General features: G+C 40.0%; 1 protein-coding gene across 4 annotated transcripts in view; it reads left to right on the forward strand.

The window, feature by feature from the left end:
* Window positions 1-659: 659 nt before the first annotated feature.
* The window catches only part of LOC108707828 (immunoglobulin-like domain-containing receptor 2), a 157,202-nt gene continuing 134,658 nt past the window's right edge, over window positions 660-23,203 (forward strand). For 3 of the 4 annotated variants that reach the window (XM_018245849.2, XM_041581429.1, XM_018245848.2), the window contains exon 1: window positions 660-1,108. In XM_018245849.2, the coding sequence (XP_018101338.2) occupies window positions 1,060-1,108 (49 nt within the window). In that variant the 5' untranslated portion in view covers window positions 660-1,059. The remainder of the gene's footprint in view (window positions 1,109-23,203) is intronic. The other variant, XM_041581428.1, reaches the window with a different exon arrangement.

Below are 23,203 nucleotides of genomic sequence, written 5' to 3' on the forward strand. Positions count from 1 at the left end.
CTTGCTACTATACGGGGGCTTTTTACTATACAGGAGCTTGTTACTATACAGGGGCGTGTTACTATACAGGAGCTTGTTACTATACAGGGGTTTGTTACTATACAGGGGCTTGTTACTATACAGGAGCTTGTTACTATACAGGGGCTTGTTGCTATACAGGGGCTTGTTACTATACAGGAGCTTGTTACTATACGGGGGCTTGTTACTATACAGGGGCTTGTTACTATACAGGAGCTTGTTACTATACAGGGGCTTGTTACTATACAGGAGCTTGTTACTATACGGGGGCTTGTTACTATACAGGGGCTTGTTACTATACAGGAGCTTGTTACTATTCAGGGGCTTGTTGCTATACAGGGGCTTGTTACTATACAGGGCTTGTTACTATACAGGGCTTGTTACTATACAGGGCTTGTTACTATACGGTGGCTTGTTACTATTGTAGAATCAGGTAAGTACTTCTCATTCTATTCCCAGTCTGTAGAATGAAGTGAATGGAATACTTGGCAGGGCCTATAAGACAATAAAAGACTATGATTATAAAGAGCAGAAATAAATATTTGGGAAAGGGAAGGATCCAGTTATTTTCTTGCTGTTGGGGAGGAGACAAAGCAGTTGAATTAGACACGAGCTGCCCCCTGATTCCCTCCCAATGTGACCAGTGAAGGGCTGAATGGGCATCAGACAAGTGATTTGGGAATTCCAGTGCAACAGGCTGGGGCTGGGGGAGGAATGGAGTGAGCGGCTGTGGGAGGGAGGACAGTGCAGAGCAGGAGGGAGAAGGAAGGGTGTCGGGCTCAGTCAGTTACTGGGAGTCGGGCTGCACTAGGGGAGCAGTGTCTCAGCTGTCAGCATCATGTATGATCAGCCCCGGGCAGCCTGGGAAAGTCCGACCCCTCAAGCGCACAGCTCGGTCCCCCCTTCTGTTTGTTGCAGAGTGGAAGATTCCATTGAAAAGCTTCTCTGATCCTCATTCCTCGGAGCCCCCGCAGATAACGGACGCGGTGCAGCTGCTGCTCTTGGGCTCTGGGCGCCTCTCTGAATGGGAATCTGTGGGACATGGCTGCTGCCATTATACTGGCCTGTATCCGACTCATGTGTGTCACAGGTAAGCGACTGCCGACCCCTGCAAAGGGCAACTTTCCCTCCTGCCTCCAATGCACTCACTTAGTCATGGGGAAGATGGGCAGCCCTAGTCATATACACTGACACACTGATAATGATACACACACTGACACACACACAATGACACACAAACACACACACCTAGAGGCACACACACCATACAGATATAGCAACAAACAGACACACAGACATAGACACAAATAGGAAGACACAAACAGGTGCTCAGAAACACAGATTAATCGCTGCAGGAGTATCTGGGAGCTGTAGTTGCTCAGTAGCTTTTCAAGTCGTAGCTTGGTCAGCCCCCCCCAATGGGTATAACAAAGGCATGTGCCCAGTCTGTAATTGGGTTTGTACCCTGGAGAGTGATATGAATAATTACTGGTCTGTACAGAGATGGTTAACAGCATGTTTGCCCTAGGAATGCCCTGACCAAGGGTTGCCCAGAGCACAGATGACATCATAGTGATTAATATACAGCCTGGCACCCTATAAGGTAATAATAATATACAGCCTGGCACCCTATAAGGTAATAATAATATACAGCCTGGCACCCTATAAGGTAATAATAATATACAGCCTGGCACCCTATAAGGTAATAATAATATACAGCCTGGCACCCTATAAGGTAATAATATTAAACAGCCTGGCACCCTATAAGTAATAATAATAAACAGCCTGGCACCCTATAAGTAATAATAATATACAGCCTGGCACCCTATAAGTAATAATAATATACAGCCTGGCACCCTATAAGTAATAATAATATACAGCCTGGCACCCTGTACGTAATAATAATATACAGCCTGGCACCTTATAAGTAATAATAATATACAGCCTGGCACCCTATAAGTAATAATAATATACAGCCTGGCACCCTATAAGTAATAATAATATACAGCCTGGCACCCTATAAGGTAATAATAATATACAGCCTGGCACCCTATAAGGTAGTAATAATAATATACAGCCTGGCACCCTATAAGTAATAATAATATACAGCCTGGTACCCTATAAGGTAGTAATAATAATATACAGCCTGGCACCCTATAAGGTAGTAATAATAATATACAGCCTGGCACCCTATAAGTAATAATAATATACAGCCTGGCACCCTATAAGTACTAATAATATACAGCTTGGCACCCTAAAAGTAATAATAATATACAGCTTGGCACCCTATAAGTAATAAAAATATACAGCTTGGCACCCTATAAGTAATAATAATATACAGCTTGGCACCCTATAAGTAATAATAATATACAGCCTGGCACCCTATAAGTAATAATAATATACAGCCTGGCACCCTATAAGTAATAATAATAATATACAGCCTGGCACCCTATAAGTACTAATAATGTACAGCTTGGCACCCTAAAAGTAATAATAATATACAGCTTGGCACCCTATAAGTAATAATAATATACAGCTTGGCACCCTATAAGTAATAATAATATACAGCCTGGCACCCTATAAAGCACATGGGCAAGTATCACTGCACCTGACTTGGCCGTGGCTCTAGGCTACTTACAGAGTGCAGTGGGCTCGGCTGATCTGTTGTTTGTTATGAGATGTGGGAAAGATGGAAACAACAGGAGAGCTGGTGTGTGTCAGACTGTAAATTTTGGGGGCCAATATGATCCCCATTGTCTTCTGTTACTGGAGGATTCTCCCCCCCCCCATTCCAAGACAGCACAGTGTTTGTGTTAGATCTACATTATTCATTGAATTATTATTATATGTGTATGGGATATTTACCGTTACATTCAGGAAGATGAATATTGGTATCTGCGTGTATATTGGTGTTATGGGGGAATAATCATAATTATGTGCCATTCAGCGGCCGCCTGTCAGTAATGTGCCCATCAGATGTGTCCTGCATATAAATGACTCGAATCCCGGCCACGAGTCTGCTGCTTGTTCCATGTTGTATGTGGGAAGGAGACGGTGCTTTGTGTTGGGTTTCAGTGACAGTAACAAGCCCCTGTATAGTAACAAGTCCCTGTATAGTAACAAGCCCCTGTATAGTAACAAATTGCTGTATTGCAGGGATCCCTAACCTTTTTTTACATTCAAATATAAAAAGAGTTTGGGAGCAACACAAGCAGGAAAAAGTCCCTTGGGTGCCAAATAAGGGCTGTGCTTGGCTATTTGGTAGCCCCTGTGTGGACTGGCAGCCTACAATAGGCTCTACTTGGCACTATACTTAGTTTTTATGCAATTAAAACTTGCTTCCAAGCCTGGAATTCAAAAATAAGCACCTGCTTTGAGGCCACTGGGAGCAACATCGAAGGGGTTGGAGAGCAACATGTTATTCACAAGCTACTGGTTGGGGATCACTGCTGTATAGTAACAAGCCCCTGTATAGTAACAAGCCCCTGTATAGTAACAAGCCCCTGTATAGTAACAAGCCCCTGTATAGTAACAAGCTCCTGTATAGTAACAAGCCCCTGTATAGTAACAAGCCCCTGTATAGTAACAATAAAATATAAAAATAACACCCCTCTATATAGTAAGTCAATAATTTATGCAATTTACCTGCTGCACTATTAGATATGGGAGCAGAGGGATTACAGTGCCTGACTCACATTGATCTTTATCACTACTATCTGCTATTAACTGCTACAATCGATTGACGCACAAGTGCCACCCCTGGGTGCTTTGTTCAGATTATTCCTTTCACATCCCCAAAGGTGCCGATGCCAATTCCATAAAGTCTTTGTTAGAAAGCGGCACCATATATATCAGCCTCAGGATGGTGTAACCTCTAAAGTGCCAGAGAGACATCCACAACTCCACTTTAACATAAATGTACAAAATTTACAAATTAGCACTGGATTCAAAGCTGTTTGTGAATTACTAGTGAAAGCCGTATTGTGGTGTTTATGCAAATGGCCTGTAGATTTCACTGTGCTCAGAATTATACTATGCATACTTCCTGGTATCTTAAAAGTGAAAGCTGACTGTTGTGTAATGCCTGCATGACTCTGCTAATAAAGCACTGTTATACTCTACTTATCCTCGGCTACCCAAAACATAAATGGCGACAAGGATGGCTCTTCTACCTCTGCAGCAGCCTGCACATTTTCTTCCAAACCCTGGTGAGCCTACCATACCTTTTACTGCTTGGTTCCGTATGTTTGAAAATTACATTATTGCTGCTGACCAAGGGGAGATTTCTGCTGCTAGAAAGCTTTACTTATTCACTGCCTGGGAGCAGAGGGACAGCGTATATTCTATACATTACCATTACCTGATGAGACTTATGAAACTGCTCTTACCAGTGTCGGACTGGGACACCAGGGGCCCACCCACAAAACTTAGACCAGTGACCCACCATAAAACCTTAGACTAGGGGCCACTCTCAGTACTATTATTCTCCATCTCCTCAATCAACCTCTATTCTCCTAGTCTGTTTTCTTTACATACTATAATCTGTTACGCCATCTATTTTGCCTCTTTGTTCTCATAGAAATAGGGAATGGCCATGAAACAGGCCAAAGTTTAGCAGCATGAGGGGCCACTGACACCTTGGCCCACCGGGAGTTTTCCTGGTATCCCGGTGGGCCAGTCCGACACTGGCTCTTACTGCTATAAAGAACTTTTTCGTGCCAAGAGTAAATGTGGTTGCTGAAAGATATAAATTCCACCAACATGGACAACATAATGGCGAATCCACAGAACAATTTGTAGCAGCTTTGAGAGAGCTGGTTGTTACCTGTGAGTTTGGGAATCTAACAGATGAAATGCTAAGAGACCAAATAGTGGAAAAAACGAATTCACCTCGCATTAGAGAGAGACTGCTCCTAGAGCAGGATTTAACCCTTGCAAAGGCTATTACAGTTGCTAGCCAAATTGAAACAGCAGTGGCAGAGGCTAAAACTCTCAGTCAGGGAACTGCTGGGAATGTACAGACTGTGAATTCAGCACTGTGGCCTAATAATGCACAGTCACAGGCAAAATACAGTGCTAAGGAAAGGGATTCACCTACACTGCAAAAACATACAGCAAATACAAATAGAAAATACTGCTTTCGCTGTGGTTCAACACAACACACTGCAAATCATGTTACATGTCCTGCAAAAGCTAAACAGTGCCGCAAATGCACAAAAGTAGGACATTTTGCTAAGATCTGCCGTAGTTCTGCTAACGATTTTCATGAAGTCACTACTATAAATGTCACAGTATTAAGTGTGGATAAAGCTGGTACATTTATTCCAGACAAGTTTATATGCACTGTCAGTGTCAGTACTGCTTCTGCTGACAAGGGACACTTGATACAGGTTCAGCTCTTTCTATACAACCAAAGGAGATTTTCTTGAAATACTTTGCAAAAGCTCTGCTTGTTGCACCTGCCCTAAAACTGGTCAGTTACTTAAAGGATCCAATCCCTGTGCTTGGTTGCTTGCCAGTGATTGTACAATTTAAATCAAATACTGCAAAATGTGACTTTTACATTGTGAATAAGGGAACTGCTATACTTTGAAGGGATCTCTTTGCTGCATTAAACCTACAATTAGTTGATGGTCTCATTACTACAGCACCAGTGCCTGCCACACAGCTAGTGTCTAAAATTTCACCACAAAGCAACACTTCACTGGGTTGTGCAAAGAACTTTGTACACAAAGTTAAGTTGAGACCAGATATAAAACCAGTACACCAGAAATTGAGGCAATTGCCCTACTGTATAAGATAGACTGTCTCACAGGAACTAAAGAAACTGGTAGAGCAAGATGTGGTTGAAAAATCTGAATCCTCTGAATGGGTTTCACCAATTGTTGTAACAATGAAGAAAACTGTTGGTATTTGATTGTGTGTTGATCTCCGTGAACCTAATAAAGCAGTTGTTATGGATAATCATCCCTTGCCACACATAGAGGAAATATTTTCAGAACTTCGAGGAGCAAAATTCTTTTCTTCTCTGGATCTTCAGAGTGCTTATCATCAAGTATTACTGCATAAGGAAAGCAGAGACCTCACTGCATTTATCACCCATGATGGTTTGTTTCGGTTCAAGCGTGTACCTTATGGAATGGCTTCAGCACCAAGTTGTTTTCAAAGGCTGATGTCTTCTTTACTCCATGGCATACCTGGTGTAGAATGCTACTTGGATGATATAATTGTCTACGCTCCAACTATGGATCTTCATTGAAAATACCTAGAAAAGGTTCTGATATGCATTGATTCTGCAGGACTGAAACTGAACCTTTCCAAATGCCACTTCAGACAAACTCAGCTCTCATTATTGGGTCATATAATCTCACAAAATGGATTAGTCCCTGACCATGTCAACGCTGTTACACAAGCACCTCCTCCATCTGAATTCCAGACCTTACGAGCTTTCTTAGGTCTTAATTCATGGTATTCTAAGTTTATTTCCAACTATGCTTCAGTTGTAGAGCCACTTAGAACACTACTACTACTGCTCAACATAGCTTTGAAATAATGAAACGGCTAATTGTGAACAGTCCAGTGCTAGCTTTATTTGATCCTGCACTACCCACTATGGTAACTACAGATGCTTCAGATTATGGCGTTGGTGCAGTTCTCACACAGATCCATGCTGATTATACATAGAAAACTGTTGCATCTGCATCCAGAACACTTACAGAGACAGAGCGTAAGTATTCCACTGTTCAAAAAGAAGCTCTAGCGTGTTTTGGCAACAGAAAAATGGAGAACCTACCTATGGGGTAGAGGATTATTTTATGCACTGATCATAGCCCTTTAACTACACTGCTTACAACAAGGGAATAGGAAGAGCTGGAATACATATAGCTAGATGGTTAGCAAGGCTACTGAATTTCAACTACAAAATGCAATACAAACCAGGTTTGAAAAATGTTACTGGTCATCTTACGAGATTACGGGACATCTTACAAAGCAAATGGCCAAAGGCTGAGAAGAAACGAAGTCCTGATCTTCAACCTTACTACAGGAGAAGACACAAACTGTCTTTAGTAGATGGCTATGTTGTCCGTGGAGATCATCGTTTACTGGTACCAGAGATGCAAAATATACTGGTGGCCAGCAATGGATGCTGATGTGGTAACTGCCATTCATTCTTGTGTTACTTGTCAGAATCATGACAAAACAGCAATCACACATACACCACCACTTCAGCCAGTACCATTCCCTGATTCAGTATGGGAAAAACTTGCTATTGATATTGTCGGTCCTTTTACAGATGCTCCTATAGATTGTAGATTTGCTATAACCTTGATAGACGATTACAGTAACATTTAGTAAATGGCCTGAAATTGCATTTGTTTCTCATATAACATCAGCTACAGTAATAACATTTCTGTCTACAGTCTTCAGCAGAGAAGGTAATCCAAAGGAGTTAATATCAGACAACAGACCACAGTTTGTCTCATATCAGTTTGAATCCTTTCTGAGAGAGGGGAATATTGTGCATAGGAAATCTTCAGTGTATTACCCACAAGCTAATGGAGAAATCGAGTGATTCAACAAAAGTCTGAAAGAAGCACTACAGACAGCAAATCTTACTGGGAAATCTTGGAAAGTATTTACAACAGAGTTCCTACATAACTACAGAGCAACAACCCAATCATCTCCAGCTGAATTATTACATGGCTGACAGATGCGCATTAAGTTACATGTTGCAGACATCAAACTTTTACAAAATACTGTGCCTACAAAATCATCTACTGCTGACATTGTGAAACGTCAACAAGCCAAATGCAAGGCTTATACTGACCGAAAACGTGGTGCAAGAGAAGTACACTTTCAGTCTGGATCTTTATTCAGAATTAAGGAACCAGGAATACTGAAACAAGGACAATCTAAATTTACTACACCACTTGAAGTGAGACGCCAGCGAGGACCATACACATATGAACTGTCTGATGGACGCATATGGAATGCAAGTCGTCTTGCTCCTGTTAGATATGACTTTGGAGAAGCTCCATTTAATGAAGGACATTTTCATACTCCTGATGTCAACTACAATAGGCCTGAAGAAAGTGAACCTATAAGGCATACTGAGAGAATCAGAAAACTACCTGCATGGACCCAGGACTATGTGATTGAATAATGTATATTATTGCTTTAAGATGCATTGTTGTTGTTTATTACATTTGCCCAAATGCTTTCCTATTATAGGGGAATATGTGGTGTTTATGCAAATGGCCTGTAGATGACACTGTGCTCAGACTTACACTATGCATACTTCCTGGTAGCTTAAAAGTGAAAGCTGCCTGTTGTGTAATGCCTGCATGACTCTGCTAATAAAGCACTGTTATACTCTACTCATCCTCGGCTACCCAAAACATGACAAGTATCTGTCTGGTTGTTCTCTGCACTTCTGGTTCTGACTCCTGAAACAATGTAGAGGAAGCCAGCCAACCAAAAACAAGATTTTCTTTTAATGTGCTGGTCAGTAATAACAGAAAACAGTAATAGAAAGGTTAGAAAATGAGTTCTGTAAGTTGATGGTAAAAGGAAAGCGACAGTTGGAGAGGAGCAAAATAGAGATTCAGTTGCAGACTAACATTTTCAGCTTAACTTCCCCTTAATCTTTGTACAGTAATTTTGTGGGCGCACTCCACATTCTGCATGCAATTGTTTCTTTTTGTTACAGTAACAAGTGACACAATAAGGGGAGAATGACAGTTGTGTGGGGGAAGCGACGACTGGGGGTTCTAATGGATCTAATTACAGCCATTCATTAGTTGCCGTACATCTGAAATAACAAACAAATAGCACTGCTTATCATTGTATCATGATTATTAATTATTTTTTTTAAATGAACTGTACAAGAAGCTGATCACTGTTGGCCTAGGACACAATGGCAGTGCTAATTGCCCTTTAAATTGCCCTTTGTGCTTCACAGGTCCTATAACAGAAATATAAAATATAATTATATATATATATATATATATATATATATATATATATATATATATATATATATATATATATATATATGTGTTATATCATTTTGTTTCCAATTCATATATCAGCAATTCATATGGTAAATATGCAGGCTGAGTTATACAGGGAACTCTGAGTATCACTCGTGTATTATAAGGGATAATGTACCCCCTACTGTAAATGATAAGGATATTAGAAGTCACTGAGAAGTTGTTCTGTGACCATATAAAGACACAAGGCTGCAGGCTGAGTTATACAGGGAACTCTGAGTATCACTCGCGTATTATAAGGGATAATGTACCCCCTACTGTAAATGATAAGGATATTAGAAGTCACTGAGAAGTTGTTCTGTGACCATATAAAGGCACAAGGCTGAGGTATACAGGGAACTCTGAGTATCACTCATGTATTATAAGGGATAATGTACCCCCTACTGTAAATGATAAGGATATTAGAAGTCACCGAGGAGTTGTTCAGTGACCATATAAAGGCACAAGGCTGCAGGCTGAGTTATACAGGGAACTCTGAGTATCACTCATGTATTATAAGGGATAATGTACCCCCTACTGTAAATGATAAGGATATTAGAAGTCACCGAGGGGTTGTTCTGTGACCATATAAAGGCACAAGGCTGCAGGCTGAGTTATACAGGGAACTCTGAGTATCACTCATGTATTATAAGGGATAATGTACCCCCTACTGTAAATGATAAGGATATTAGAAGTCACTGAGGGTTTCTGTGACCATATAAAGACACAAGGCTGCAGGCTGAGTTATACAGGGAACTCAGAGTATCACTCATGTATTATAAGGGATAATGTACCCCCTACTGTAAATGATAAGGATAATAGAAGTCACTGAGGGGTTCTGTGACCATATAAAGACACAAGGGTGCAGGCTGAGTTATACAGGGAACTCTGAGTATCACTCACGTATTATAAGGGATAATGTACCCCCTACTGTAAATGATAAGGATATTAGAAGCCTTTGTGATGGTGCACCTTCCCATTTTGCTAACCATTACCGGATCACATGTTGCAGTCCAATATACAGCTTGCTTCTCCTGCTTAGTGAATACCATTACAAATGCCCGGCTTCCTCCCTTGGGAAAGGTTATACTGGGATATTCCATAAGTGACATGACAGCAGTATTGTTATTTCACACACAGTGTGACACACACACGACTCTGTCGCTATGAACCACAACATAAGATAATGGCAGAGAACAGAATGAGATGCTGTGTCATATAGTGACTCAAAATAATCACCTGGATGATGCAAGAGTGCGCCTGGGAACAACAAGGTCGAGTTTTTATCCATTAAACTACTTTCATCTCTCTTTTTCATCTATCTATCTATTATCTATCTATCTATCTATCTATCTATCTATCTATCTATCTATCTATCTATCTATCATCTATCTATCATTTATCTATCATCAATCTATCATCTATCTGTCTATCTATCTATCTATCTATCTATCTATCTATTTATCTATCTATCTATCTATCTATCTATCTATCTATCATCTATTTATCATCTATCTATCTATCTATCTATCTATCTATCTATCTATCTATCTATCGATATCTATCTATCTATCTATCTATCTATCATCTATCATCTATCTATCATTTATCTATCATCAATCTATCATTTATCTATCTATCTATCTATCTATCTATCTATCTATCTATCTATCTATCTATCTATCTATCTATCTATCTATCATCTATTTATCATCTATCTATCTATCTATCTATCTATCTATCTATAATACAAAAGAGCTATGAATATCTTGTAAATTATATCCTTATAAACGGTGCTTAGTGATGTTTTTGGTTATAATCGAAACCTAGTGATGTCATTTCTGTCACATGACTCACTGAAACTTGTGTGTTCATCATAAATAAATTACCCCCTGTTGCAAAATACGAGGATATTAGCAGTTACCTTGGAGTTCCATGACCTGTAGGCCAGGTGTTTTTATATGGTCATGGAACTCCGAGGTGACTTATAATATCCTTATAATACACAAAAGAAATGAATATCCTGTAAATGAAATCCTTATAAACAGTGAGTAGTGATGTCATCAGTTATAAACGGTGAATAGTGAGTCACAAAACTCACTGAAGCTTGTGTAATATTATAAATAAAGTACCCCTGTTGTAAAATATGAGGATTTTAGAGGTAACCTTGGAGTTGCATTACCTGTATAATAACACTTGGGAGCATATTTATCAAGGGTCCAATTTCAAATTGAAAAAACGGCGAAATTCGAATTCAAAAAGACCAACCGAAATTAAGTCTGGTTTTTTTTTTTGGTTGAATAGGTCCGTTTTCAATCGCATCTGTCCATATTCGGCTGAATTCTAATCGAAGGAATAGTGCATTCAATCAAATTCGATTCAAAGGTTTTCCTAAAAAAAACTTAGATTGAATCCAAATAGGTTCTAGGAGGTCCCCCATAGGCTAAAACAGCAAGTCGGCAGGTTTTACATGGTGAATGGTCAGTTGAATTTTTAAAGAGACAGTACATGATAAATTACATTATTTGAATTTTAGATTTTTTTTCAAATTTGAATCGAATTTGGACTATTGCCTATTTTTTCCTTAAAAAATAACTCGACCATAATCTGCACCTTGGCCTTTGGCCTCCTGTTTTTATATGGTCGTGGAACTCCTTGGTAACTTATAATATCCTTATATTTTACAAGAGGGGGTTCTTTATTCACTATATATATTTCCTTTTCATGATATTAGCCGTTTCTGACACTTTTTTATTATATAGTAAATGTTTGCCAGAACTCCAGAACTATAAGTAACCTGACTGGTCTCTGCTCAAGGGTCATCTATAAACCCTGGGCAAACTTGCATTTGGGCAGTAACCCATAGCAACCAATCTTTTGCTTGTTTCAGCCAGCTGTAGGTTGAGCACTGAAAGCAATCATCTGTTTGGTTGCCATGGGTAACTGCCCACATGCAAGTTCGCCCAGTGTTTATAAATGACCCCCAGTGTGGAGCAATAACAGTGTCATAAAATGTTTAATGCATCAGTCGTGTGTTTCTGGAGTCCTGTCCACCCTCAGCCAAACAAACCAGCAGGGGGCGCCCCTGCTGCTATCATGAAAACAAAACAAAAAAGTAGAAAGAATCAATAAACTTTATTGTCCCCTTTAGCTTTTTTTTCAGAATTCTTCTTTTTATCATTTATTTGTGGCCAGTTTAGGTTCCAGAAAGAAAAATTCCCAAACCTAGAATAGGTGGAATTCCTTCTAAAATTATAAACCGGTATGGGATCTGTTATAAGGAAACCTATTATCCAGAAAGCTCCAGATTGCCAGAACGTCTGTCTCTTATAGACTCCATTTTAATCAAATAATTCAAAGTTTAAAAATACAATTTCCCTTTTCTCTGTATCATACCTCCCAACTGTCCTGTTTTTCATAGGACAGTCCTGATTTTGAGAGCTCAACCCGCAGTTCCGGATTGTTACTGAAATGTCCCGACTTTATCTTTGATCTCCTGCACTGAACAGCCAGAAAAATTGGCTTTTGGCAGAGAGCCCAGAATATGTGGCAGGTGCACTTAGATACTTTTGTCACAATTTAAGATCAGCAAAAGAAACAATTGTAACAATTTAAGATAAGCAGGTCTCTTGGGGAAACTGTGACTTGCAGCTTAAAGGGCAATTCACCTTCATTAGCAAAACTTTAATAACACATAAATGTGTTCAAACTTTCTCTGCACTTTCAAACTTTCATAACCTGTCAAATTTTGTAAAATGAACATGGTAATTTGTGGGTGTGGCCTAAAAATGGGCGTGGTCAAAACATTTTCTCCGCTCTCCACGTGGCAAATCTTTTTATCCCTCTTTCTGTTTCCAAAATGTTGGGAGGTATTCTGTAATAATAAAACTAGGGATGCACCCAATCCAGGATTCAGCCTTTTTCAGCAGGATTCAGATTCCTTCTCCCCGGCCGAACTGAATCCAAATCCTATTTTGCAAATTGCGTGACTTTTTGTCACAAAACAAGGAAGTAAAAAATGTTTTCCCCTTCCAACCCCTAATTTGCATATGCAAATTAGGATTCGGTTCTCTATTCGGCCGAATCTTTAATGAAAGATTCGGGGGTTCGGCCGAATCGGTGCATCCCTAAGGGTAAGGTCACACCTGGCGATTCGAGAAGAATTAGTCGCCTGATGACTAATCGCCTCTTCTTTGCAGCGACTAATCTCCCCAAACAGCTTCCACTGGCTATAATGAAAAAACGCCTGCGGCATGGCACACGCAGTGCTTCATTTTCCGAAGTCGCCCGAAGTTTTCTCGTAAAGGCAACTTTGACGACTTCGGAAAACGAAGCGCCGCATGTGTCATGCCTCAGGTGATTTCGCATTCTACCAGGCGGAAGAGAGGGGGAAACCATTCGGGGAGATTAGTCGCCCCAAAGAAGAGGCGATTAGTCATCAGGCGACTAAATCTCCCTGAATCGCCAGGTGTGCCCTTACTCTAAATAAACCAGTAACTTGTACTTGATCCCAACTAAGATATAATTAATCCTTATTGGAAGCAAAACCAGCCTATTGGGTTTATTTAATGTTTACATGATTTTCCAGCAGACTTAAGGTATGAAGATCCAAATTATGGAAAGATCTGAATTACAGAAAGGCCGTCTCCATTACAATCAAATAATCCAAATTTTTAAAAATGATTTCCTTTTTCTGTGTAATAATAAAACAGTAACTTGTACTTGATCCCAACAAAGATATAATTAATCCTTATTGGAGGCAAAACCAGCTTATTGGCTTTATTTAATGTTTTAAAGTAGTGTCTAGTAGTGATCTCTCCCACAAAAATTCGTGAAATCGGAAAGTTCATGTAAAAATTGTTTTCACGAAAAAATAGAGCAATCGAACGTTTTCCTAAAAAAATCGAGCAATTTGAATGTTTTCAACAACAAAAAAAATCGAGCAATTTGAATGCTTTCACAAAAAAATCGAGCAATTTGAATGTTTTCAACAACAAAAAAAATCGAGCAATTTGAATGCTTTCACAAAAAAATCGAGCAATTTGAACCTTTTCACGAAAAAAATTAGCAATTTGAATGTTTTCACGAAAAAATAGTGAATATCGGAAATTTTCACTGGTGAATTTTCGCGTGAGATTCGACCCAGGTGAATTTATTCGCCCATCACTATTTTCTAGTAGACTTAAGGTATGGAGAACCAAATTCTGGAAAGATCCCTTATCTGGAAATCCCCAGGCCCCCGAGCGTTATGGATAACAGGTCCCATTCCTGTAATACATATTGGGCAGTTTCCTGAATTGCAACGCAGCTGAGACGTCGAAGAATCTTTACACTTGATGTAAAAAGATTAAAGAGCTAAAATCTGGTTAAAGTCCAAATAACAATACCGCTTAGCAGTGGAAATTTATGGATAGAGCGAGGCTCTCGGAACCAGCGCCAAGTCTTTATTGGATAGTGGAGGGGCGGCCAGACAACTGATACTGTAACTGCTGACTCACGGACTTCATAGAGTTCCATTAAATGAGATGAATGTACAGTAGCAGGAGCGCATGTATATTACTGTATAATTACAATCAGGCTCAATCTACCCCTCTGCTAATCATTCTCTATGCTGGGGGGGGCACTCAGATCTAGGACCTTGTGACCCCTCAAACAGACCCGGAGATCTTAAAGGTTGGAGCTGGGAATGTCATGGTTATTCATGGACAGGGCCGTCATTAGAAATCACAGGGCCCTTTACAAAAGTTTTTGCGGGCCCTCTGGGCCCCACCCCAGATCCCGCCCACTCCACTGGCCACACCCCATATCCACCCCAGCCAAGACCAAATTTGACGAAACCCCACCTACTCCCTGGCAAGCCCCGCCCCCTGGAACCCACGAATAGCGCGTTTCCATCTCGCTCTGCCACAGTCTCTTGTCTGCAGTTCCCCCTGTGCCAGTCTGTATGTGGCTATTATCGGGTACCAGCAGCAGATACTGGGACTGTGTGGGAAACAAACATATATAAATTCCCAACCCAGGATTGATTCCCTTTTTCTTTACCATTTGCCGCCACTTCCAGGCCCCACCCACTGCGCCCAAGCTCTTCCTTCCCTCGCTACCCAGATGTGGACTGTTCCCACCATGGTCGGACTGGGGGGCCCGGGGCCCACAAGGACTGCTGTCCAGGGCCCCCTGCCCCCCTTGCTGCGGCGCCCGTGCCGCAAGCTCACTTGCTGCTGCCCCACGCCGGCGCGCATGCGCAGATGTCGCCCGTACCAGTGCGCATGCTTAGCGTGCCGGCTACGTTTTTTTCATGTCTCAAGATGGGGTCTGGAGGAAGGAGGGAAGGGGCTAGACTGCCGGCTGGGGTATAGGGACGGCTCCCAGGTGAACGGCGGGTGGTGCAGCCAATGAATGGTAGAGCTGGATGTAGAGCGGAAAGGGGCGGGGTTTAGCACTGAGGGGACAGCCCGGGATCATCATTCTCCTTTAAGGGGGGCCCGGTTCTTTTGAAAAGTGCAGCACTGCCGGGCCCCCGTGATGGCGGCCCTGTTCATGGATGAACTATTAATCCCTTCATCTCTGCTGTTTTATTCTAATTAGAAAAGCCTAGGGGGCTGATTTACTGAGCAATGAGTTCTGATCAGTCTCATACAAGTTAAGGTAGCCATACACGTATAGATGCCAAACTAATATCTCGCAGATATGCCCACCTCGAGGTGGGCGATGTCCAGGCCTAGATTTGTGGAAAGGCCGCCAAGGCCCGGGGTTAGGGTGTCAGGATTTTAGGGGGGCGGAATGCTGCCCAACACACTCACATTGTTTCAAAAACACTGGGGATGCGCTGGAGATACAATCATTTTTTAAATTTCCCCTGGACAGGGGCGATGAACAGCAGTGGGTCTAGGGATGGCCACTATGTAAATCCGGCCCTGGCGATATCGGCCTGATCTGATCGTGAGCCCTAGGGCCCAATAATCGTATCATATGAAGGGTAAATGGGCGGTCGGACTGCGGGACAGAATCAACGAACAGATGCGATCTGACGGGATTTTTAGTTCCGTCATATCGAAATCCGGCCGACTTTCGGGTAAATATCGATCAGGGAAGCCTGTCGTAGGGCCTCCCACATGGGCCAATAGGCTGCCAACTCTCTGTTAGTTTTTATCGGCCAGTGTATGGCCACTTTTAGAGAAGGAATGAATAATCTGCCCGGTTGCGCTGCTGCAAATTCACACTCGTTACTAAATGAGATCCTGACCCCAGTTACTTTAGTCAGATTTCTGTATTGTATATTTGAGTATTGTAATATATATATACACACACAAGAGCAATGAATATACTGTAAATTATATCCTTATAAACGTGCTTAGTGATGTCATTAGTTATAATGGGATCTTAGTGATGTCATTTCTGTCACATGACTCACTGAAACTTGTGTATTATAATAAATAAAATGTGAGGATATTAGAAGTCATCTCGGAGTTCCATGACCTGTATAATAACACTCGACCTTCAGCCTTGTGTTTTTATATGGTCATTAAACTCCTCGGTAACTTATAATATCCTTATATTTTACAGCAGGGGGTACTTTATTCACTATATATATCTGTTATGCTTAATGGAAATACAGATAAAAATATTTGGATGTTTAGGGGGAAAAAACACATTACTCCCATTTTCTTCTGGTTAAATTGAGGTTCTCTTTGAAGATAACATTTAGTATATTATAGAATGGAACAACATTCAGTTGGGTTTTTGAACAATTTGCCTTTGTCTTCTCACTCTTTCCTGATGTCAAATTTTACTGATTCCAGTGACCTATAAACTGTTGCTCTGAGCCTCTACAATGTTATCATTATTTTTTTTTACTTATCTTTTAATTCAGATTTATTCAGTTTGCAGTTGAAGCACTGCCTGGTTGCTATGGTAATTTGGACCCTAGCAACCAGATTGCAATTGCAAACTGGAGAGCTGCTGAATAAAAAGCGAAATAACTCAAAAACCACAACTAATAAAAAATGAAAAACGATTGCAATTTGTCTCAGAATATCACTCTCAACATCAAACTAACAGTTAATTTAAAGGTGAACAACCCAAAAGCTGCCACTGACCTCCTATTGTAAGCCTAGTTTAAAGTACAGCAGACTTTTAATCTATAATGCAGAATAAAAGAGATTCCACTGAGCCAGCAGAAACAGCAAGTGGCTTTCATGCTCTAAACCAACTTCTGCCAAGTCATGAAAACCATTTAATAAATATTTATAAATGTTGGCTACAATTGGGATTAAACAGCAAGGGAGCCGGAGGGGGGGAAATAACTGGGCTTTAGTTCTCTGCAGGGAAACTGCTGCACTTTGGACTTGAGTCAGTCATATGCCCAAATTAGTGTGTGTTATAGCTATTTATCTTTGTACACTTATGGGATCCATTATCCGGAAACCTGTTATCCAGAAAGCTCAGAATTACGGATAGTCGGTCTCCCATAGACTCCAATTTATCCAAATAATCCACATTTTTAAAACTGATTTCCTTTTTCTGTGTAATAATAAAACAGTACATTGTACTTGATCCCAACTAAGATATAATTAATCCTTATTGGAAGCAAATCCAGCCTATTGGGTTTATTTAGGGGCAGATTTATCAAGGGTCGAAGTGAATTCGAGGGAATTTTCGAAGTAAAAAAAATTTGAATTTCGAAGTAATTTTTTTGGATACTTCGACCATCGAATAGGATACTACGACTTCGACTTCGAATTTGTTTCGAAGTAAAATCATTCGAATAATCGAAGTACTGTCTCTTTAAAAAAACTTCGCCAAATTAAACCTGCCGAAGTGCAATGTTAGCCTATGGGGACCTTCTAGAGCATTTTTGGAAGTTTTTGGAAGTCGATCGATTGCTGAAATCTTTCGATTCAAAGCATTTAATCGAACGATTTAACTTCGACCGCAGGACACCCAAATTCGATGAAAAAAAACTTTGACTTCAATATTCGAAGTCGAAGTATTTCAATTCGATGGTCGAATTTGAAGTATTTTTAACTTTGAAATTAGACCCTTGAGAAATCTTCCCATTAACATTTAAATGATTTTTTAGTAGACTTATGGTATGAATATCCAAATTACACAAAGATCCGTTATCCACAAAACCCTGGGTCCTGAGCATTATGGATAACAGGTTCCAAATAGGGATGCACCAAATCCATGATTCGGTTCAGGATTCGGCCAGGATTCGGCCTTTTTCTGCAGGATTTGGCCGAATCCTTCTACCCGTCTGAACTGAACCCGAATCCTAATTTGCATATGCAAATTAGAGTCGGGGAGGGAAATCTTTTTGTCAGAAAACAAGGAAGTAAAAAATGTTTTCCCCTTCCCGACCCTAATTTGCATATTTGGTTCAAATTCGGCCGAATCTTTCACGAAGGATTCGGGGGTGCATCCCTAGTTCCATACCTGTATTTACCTAAAAACACCAGCCGGACATACTGTACAGCCGCAAGCCTGACTTCCCATCCTTTGTGTTGGATTCAGTTGGTGCAACAGTAGGGCAGCTAGGGTTTGTACAGGTGTGGGACCTGTTATTCAGAATGCGCGGGACCTGGGGTTTTCCGGATAAGGGATATTTCTGTAATTTGGATCTACGTACCTGAAGTCTACTAAATAACCATTTAAGCATGACATAAACCCAATAGGCTGGTTTTGCTTCCGATACGGATTAATTATATCTTAGTTGGGATGAAGTACAAGCGACTGTTATATTATTATTACACAGAAAAAGGAAATCATTTTTAAAAATTTGGATTATTTGATTATAATGGGATATGGCCATCCTGTAATTCAGAGCTTTCTGGATACTGGGTTTCCGGATAACGGATCCCATACCTGTACTACTAATTAACACAGGGGATATAATGTTAAAAAAAAAAATTCTTAAAAACAGCAAAACCCTCCTTTGCATAACATTATCCATCCTTTTAATGTAAGGACAGCGATAATGTGTTTTTTTAATCAGAATAATAAGCTCTTAGGGCACAGGATCAGCAGAATAATTGCTCACATTACATGATTAATAACTATTGCAGGAATAATTTGCCTTGATCTTTGCTACTCATAAATCACCTTTCTCCATTCATTCCCACAGGACTGGGCAGTGATAGAATCCTCCATATGACATTCTCATTCTCACCTGGATCTGTTTTCTTCCCTATTCAGCTGGAAAAGAAATGGTTTTTGTAAGAGACAACAAAAGGCTTTAGTCACTATGGGTTGGGCTGTAATAAGTGATACACAGAGTAATAAGTGATACACAGAGTTTCTGGGGTAAACTGCGTCACGACGAGTAAAAAACAAAAAGGAAAAGAAATGAATTCTTTGTAGCATTGACATCAGCAGTTAGAAATAAAAATATTGCTATGCATTGAATATATAGACTCATACTCTGTTTTGTCTGGTATTGTGCAAACGACTGTATGATGTTGGGATAGAAGTGTGGGTGCACCATCATACACCCCTGCACTAAAATAATCTTCTTTAAAGAGGTTGCTCACCTTTAAGTTAACCTTTAGAATGACGTAGAGAGGGATATTCTGAGACAATTTGCAATTGGTTTTCATTTTTTATTATTTGTGATTTTTGAGTTATTTAGCTTTTTATTCAGCAGCTCTCCAGTTTGCAATGTCAGCAGGGTCGCTAGGGTCCAAATTCCCCTAGCAACCATGCACTGATTTGTATAAGAGACTGGAATATGAATAGGAGAGGCCTGAATAGAAAGATGAGGAATAAAAAGTAGTAATAACAATAAATGTGTAGCCGTACAGAGCATTTGTTTTTTAGGTGGGGTCAGTGAAAGCTGAAAATGGTCAAAAGAAAGACAAATAATTAAAAAAAACTATAAAAAAAAAAATCAATAATGAACTTGAAGACCAATGGAAAAGTTGCTTGGAACTGGCCATTCTATAACATTCTAAAAGTTAAGTTAAAGGTGAGACGCCCATTTAACAGGAACAAATGATGTGTTGTGACTATTTACATAAGTGAAAGTGCAGATTGGAGCGGGTTGTGATGTTCTGGAAATTTCTCGGCTTTCTGCTTAAATCTGTTCTTAAAATTCACTGGCAGATTTACAGCTCAGGCATAAAAAAAAGAGACGGATTTATTCAGAAATCATGTGAATCAGATTTACAGCACAAATACAGATCCCAATCTGATCAATGAGATTGTGTCCGCACAGTTTAAAGCAAGTGAATATAGTTTGGTTTGTTTTGTATTGCTGGACAACCATGAGTAGCTCTGTAGTGTAAAGCTTAATTCTCATCCAGGCAGATGACTGGCCATTAAACCTATATATAAGGAATAGAACAGCCTTGATCTGGTGATCCAGAACTTACACAAACTAATATGTAATAGGCAACAATGCGTGGTGCTTTCTTCTTGACTACTTAGTAGCATCTCTTGTTTCCTACTGCTGTGGGATAGCAGGTATAGTAGGGAGAGATGGTGCCTATAGTAACAGTGGATAATAGTCTCTGGGAAGGGAGTGTGACTGTGGGATAGCAGGTATAGTAGGGAGAGATGTGTCTATAGTAACAGTGGGATAATAGTCTCTGGGAAGGGAGTGTGACTGTGGGATAGCAGGTATAGTAGGGAGAGATGGTGTCTATAGTAACAGTGGATAATAGTCTCTGGGAAGGGAGTGTGACTGTGGGATAGCAGGTATAGTAGGGAGAGATGGTGCCTATAGTAACAGTGGGATAATAGTCTCTGGGAAGGGAGTGTGACTGTGGGATAGCAGGTATAGTAGGGAGAGATGGTGTCTATAGTAACAGTGGATAATAGTCTCTGGGAAGGGAGTGTGACTGTGGGATAGCAGGTATAGTAGGGAGAGATGGTGTCTATAGTAACAGTGGATAATAGTCTCTGGGAAGGGAGTGTGACTGTGGGATAGCAGGTATAGTAGGGAGAGATGGTGCCTATAGTAACAGTGGGGATTAAAAACTTTGGTAAGGGACTTTATATTTAGAATAACAGGTGTTTCAAATATTGAAGGCAACAGTAGGGTAAGAAAGAAACTGTTTTGTTTGTGAATTCAATTTATTTGTTGAAATACTATTTCCAGCAAACTCTATAATTCTTGTCTGGCCAGCAGCCCCAACATCAATAAAGATATTATGTTTGGAGTAGGCTGTTCAGCAATATAGCTTGTAAAATACTTGCTATAAATTTCCTTTAAATCAAAATGATATAATAAACTATTTTGATATTGGAAACATTCTCATGACACTGGAGGCCACTGTTTCACTGAAATAAATGGAAGACGTGTCACTGGCTGCCCTGATGAGACACATTGTATATCTAAAACTCCATTTATATAAATAACAAACAGATGCAGATAGATTAGGCTTCATGGGCAGAATATTATAGAGAAAGTCAATGTAACTCCAGACAAATAGGCTATCATTTTCATTTAAGGCGATGGGAGGATATAAGTGTGGGAAACACTTAATTGAACTGGAGTAACTGAGTATAAAGCAGATTAATTCAGTTGACCTTGTCTTCATGCCTGAGATGGACCAGAGTCTTTATCTGCTCTTTGCTCTTACCTGAGCCATGAGGCTTATTTTTTTTCTCTTTAGAGCTAAAATAAATGAGATATAGACGAATATAAAAGACCACTTTAATAGTCAACCAACAGCTCATAAATCAACTTTGTCTTGTGCTACATTATCTTTGGAAATCTACATGTGGGACCTGGATAGGGCTCGTGAAGGGGAGGGGGGTAATGCAGGGAATGTACACTATCACTTTAACCATAGACATCAAGAAATATATTCAGTGAGTATATAATGACACTGTATAACCCTTACACAAGGGAATATAGTATTAGGATATATGTTAGTACATAGCCTTTCATTTTTCCATGTCTTATGACACTTCCTTTAGAAAATAGGAAAGGATTGATTCATTTTGTCCAGATTATAGGGACAACTTCCTGATACAGAGAAGATTATATTTCCCTATGCAATAAGTCCCTATATCTGGACAAGATACCTCAATCCTTTCCTACTTTCCAAAGGAAGTGCCATAAGACATGGAAAACGGAAAGGCTTCATCAGATGTACAAACATTCCATGACTAGCTGCGTTTTTTGGTTTTTTTAGGGTACTAGCTATGTCCCAAATGGGTAGGTATTAAAGCTGGTCTTTCACTCAGTATTGTTCTCAACCAATATGGTTTTGTCTAAAGAGGTCCTGATAAGATATTGATTAGAAAGTTGGGCCTAGACACAGACCCTCAAGAGAAGCCAAGTAGACAACCTGCTCCTGCTCATATCAATGTATATTAATAGAAAATATAATCTTCTCTTTATGAGGAAGTGTTTGATGGAGACTCCTTGAGATCCCTCGTTGCATAAAGAATTATAATCTTCTCTGTATAAGGAAGTGTTCAGTGGAAACTACTTGAGATCCCTCATTGCACAGGGAAATATAATCTTCTCTGTATAAGAAAGTGGTTGATGGAGACCCCCTGAGATCCCTCATTGCATAGGGAAATGTCTTCTCTGTATGAAGAAGTGTTCAGTTGAAACTTCTTGAGATCCCTCATTGCATGTGGAATATAATATTCTCTGTATAAGAAAGTGTTTGATGGATACCCCTTAAGATCCCTCATTGCATAGGGAATTACCTTCTCTGTATGAAGAAGTGTTCAGTGGAAACTTCTTGAGATCCCTATTTGCGTGGGGAAATATAAACTTCTCTGTATGAGGAAGTGTTTGATGGAGACCCCTTGAAGTATCTCAATGCAGATAGAAATAGTCTTCAATGTATGTGGAAGTGTTTGATGGAGACCCTTGAGATCCCTCATTGCATAGGAAAATACAGTATTCTCTGTATGAGGAAGTATTCAGTGGAAACCTCTTGAGATCCCTCATTGGAGGGAGAAATATAATCTTCTATGAATGAAAGACCCTTCATTGCTTAGAGAAATATGGTCTTCTCTGTATGAGAACATGTTGGATGGATACCCCTCATTGCATAGAGAAATGTAATCTTCTCTGTATGATGAAGTGTTTAATCGAGACCCTTTATTGCGTAGGGAAGTATAGTCTTCTCTTCATGAGGCATTGTTTAATGGAGATCCCTCGTTATACATGGAAAAATAATCTTCCCTTC

This window comes from Xenopus laevis, chromosome 2L, assembly GCF_017654675.1.
Source record: "Xenopus laevis strain J_2021 chromosome 2L, Xenopus_laevis_v10.1, whole genome shotgun sequence".
In the NCBI taxonomy this organism is placed as follows: domain Eukaryota; kingdom Metazoa; phylum Chordata; class Amphibia; order Anura; family Pipidae; genus Xenopus; species Xenopus laevis.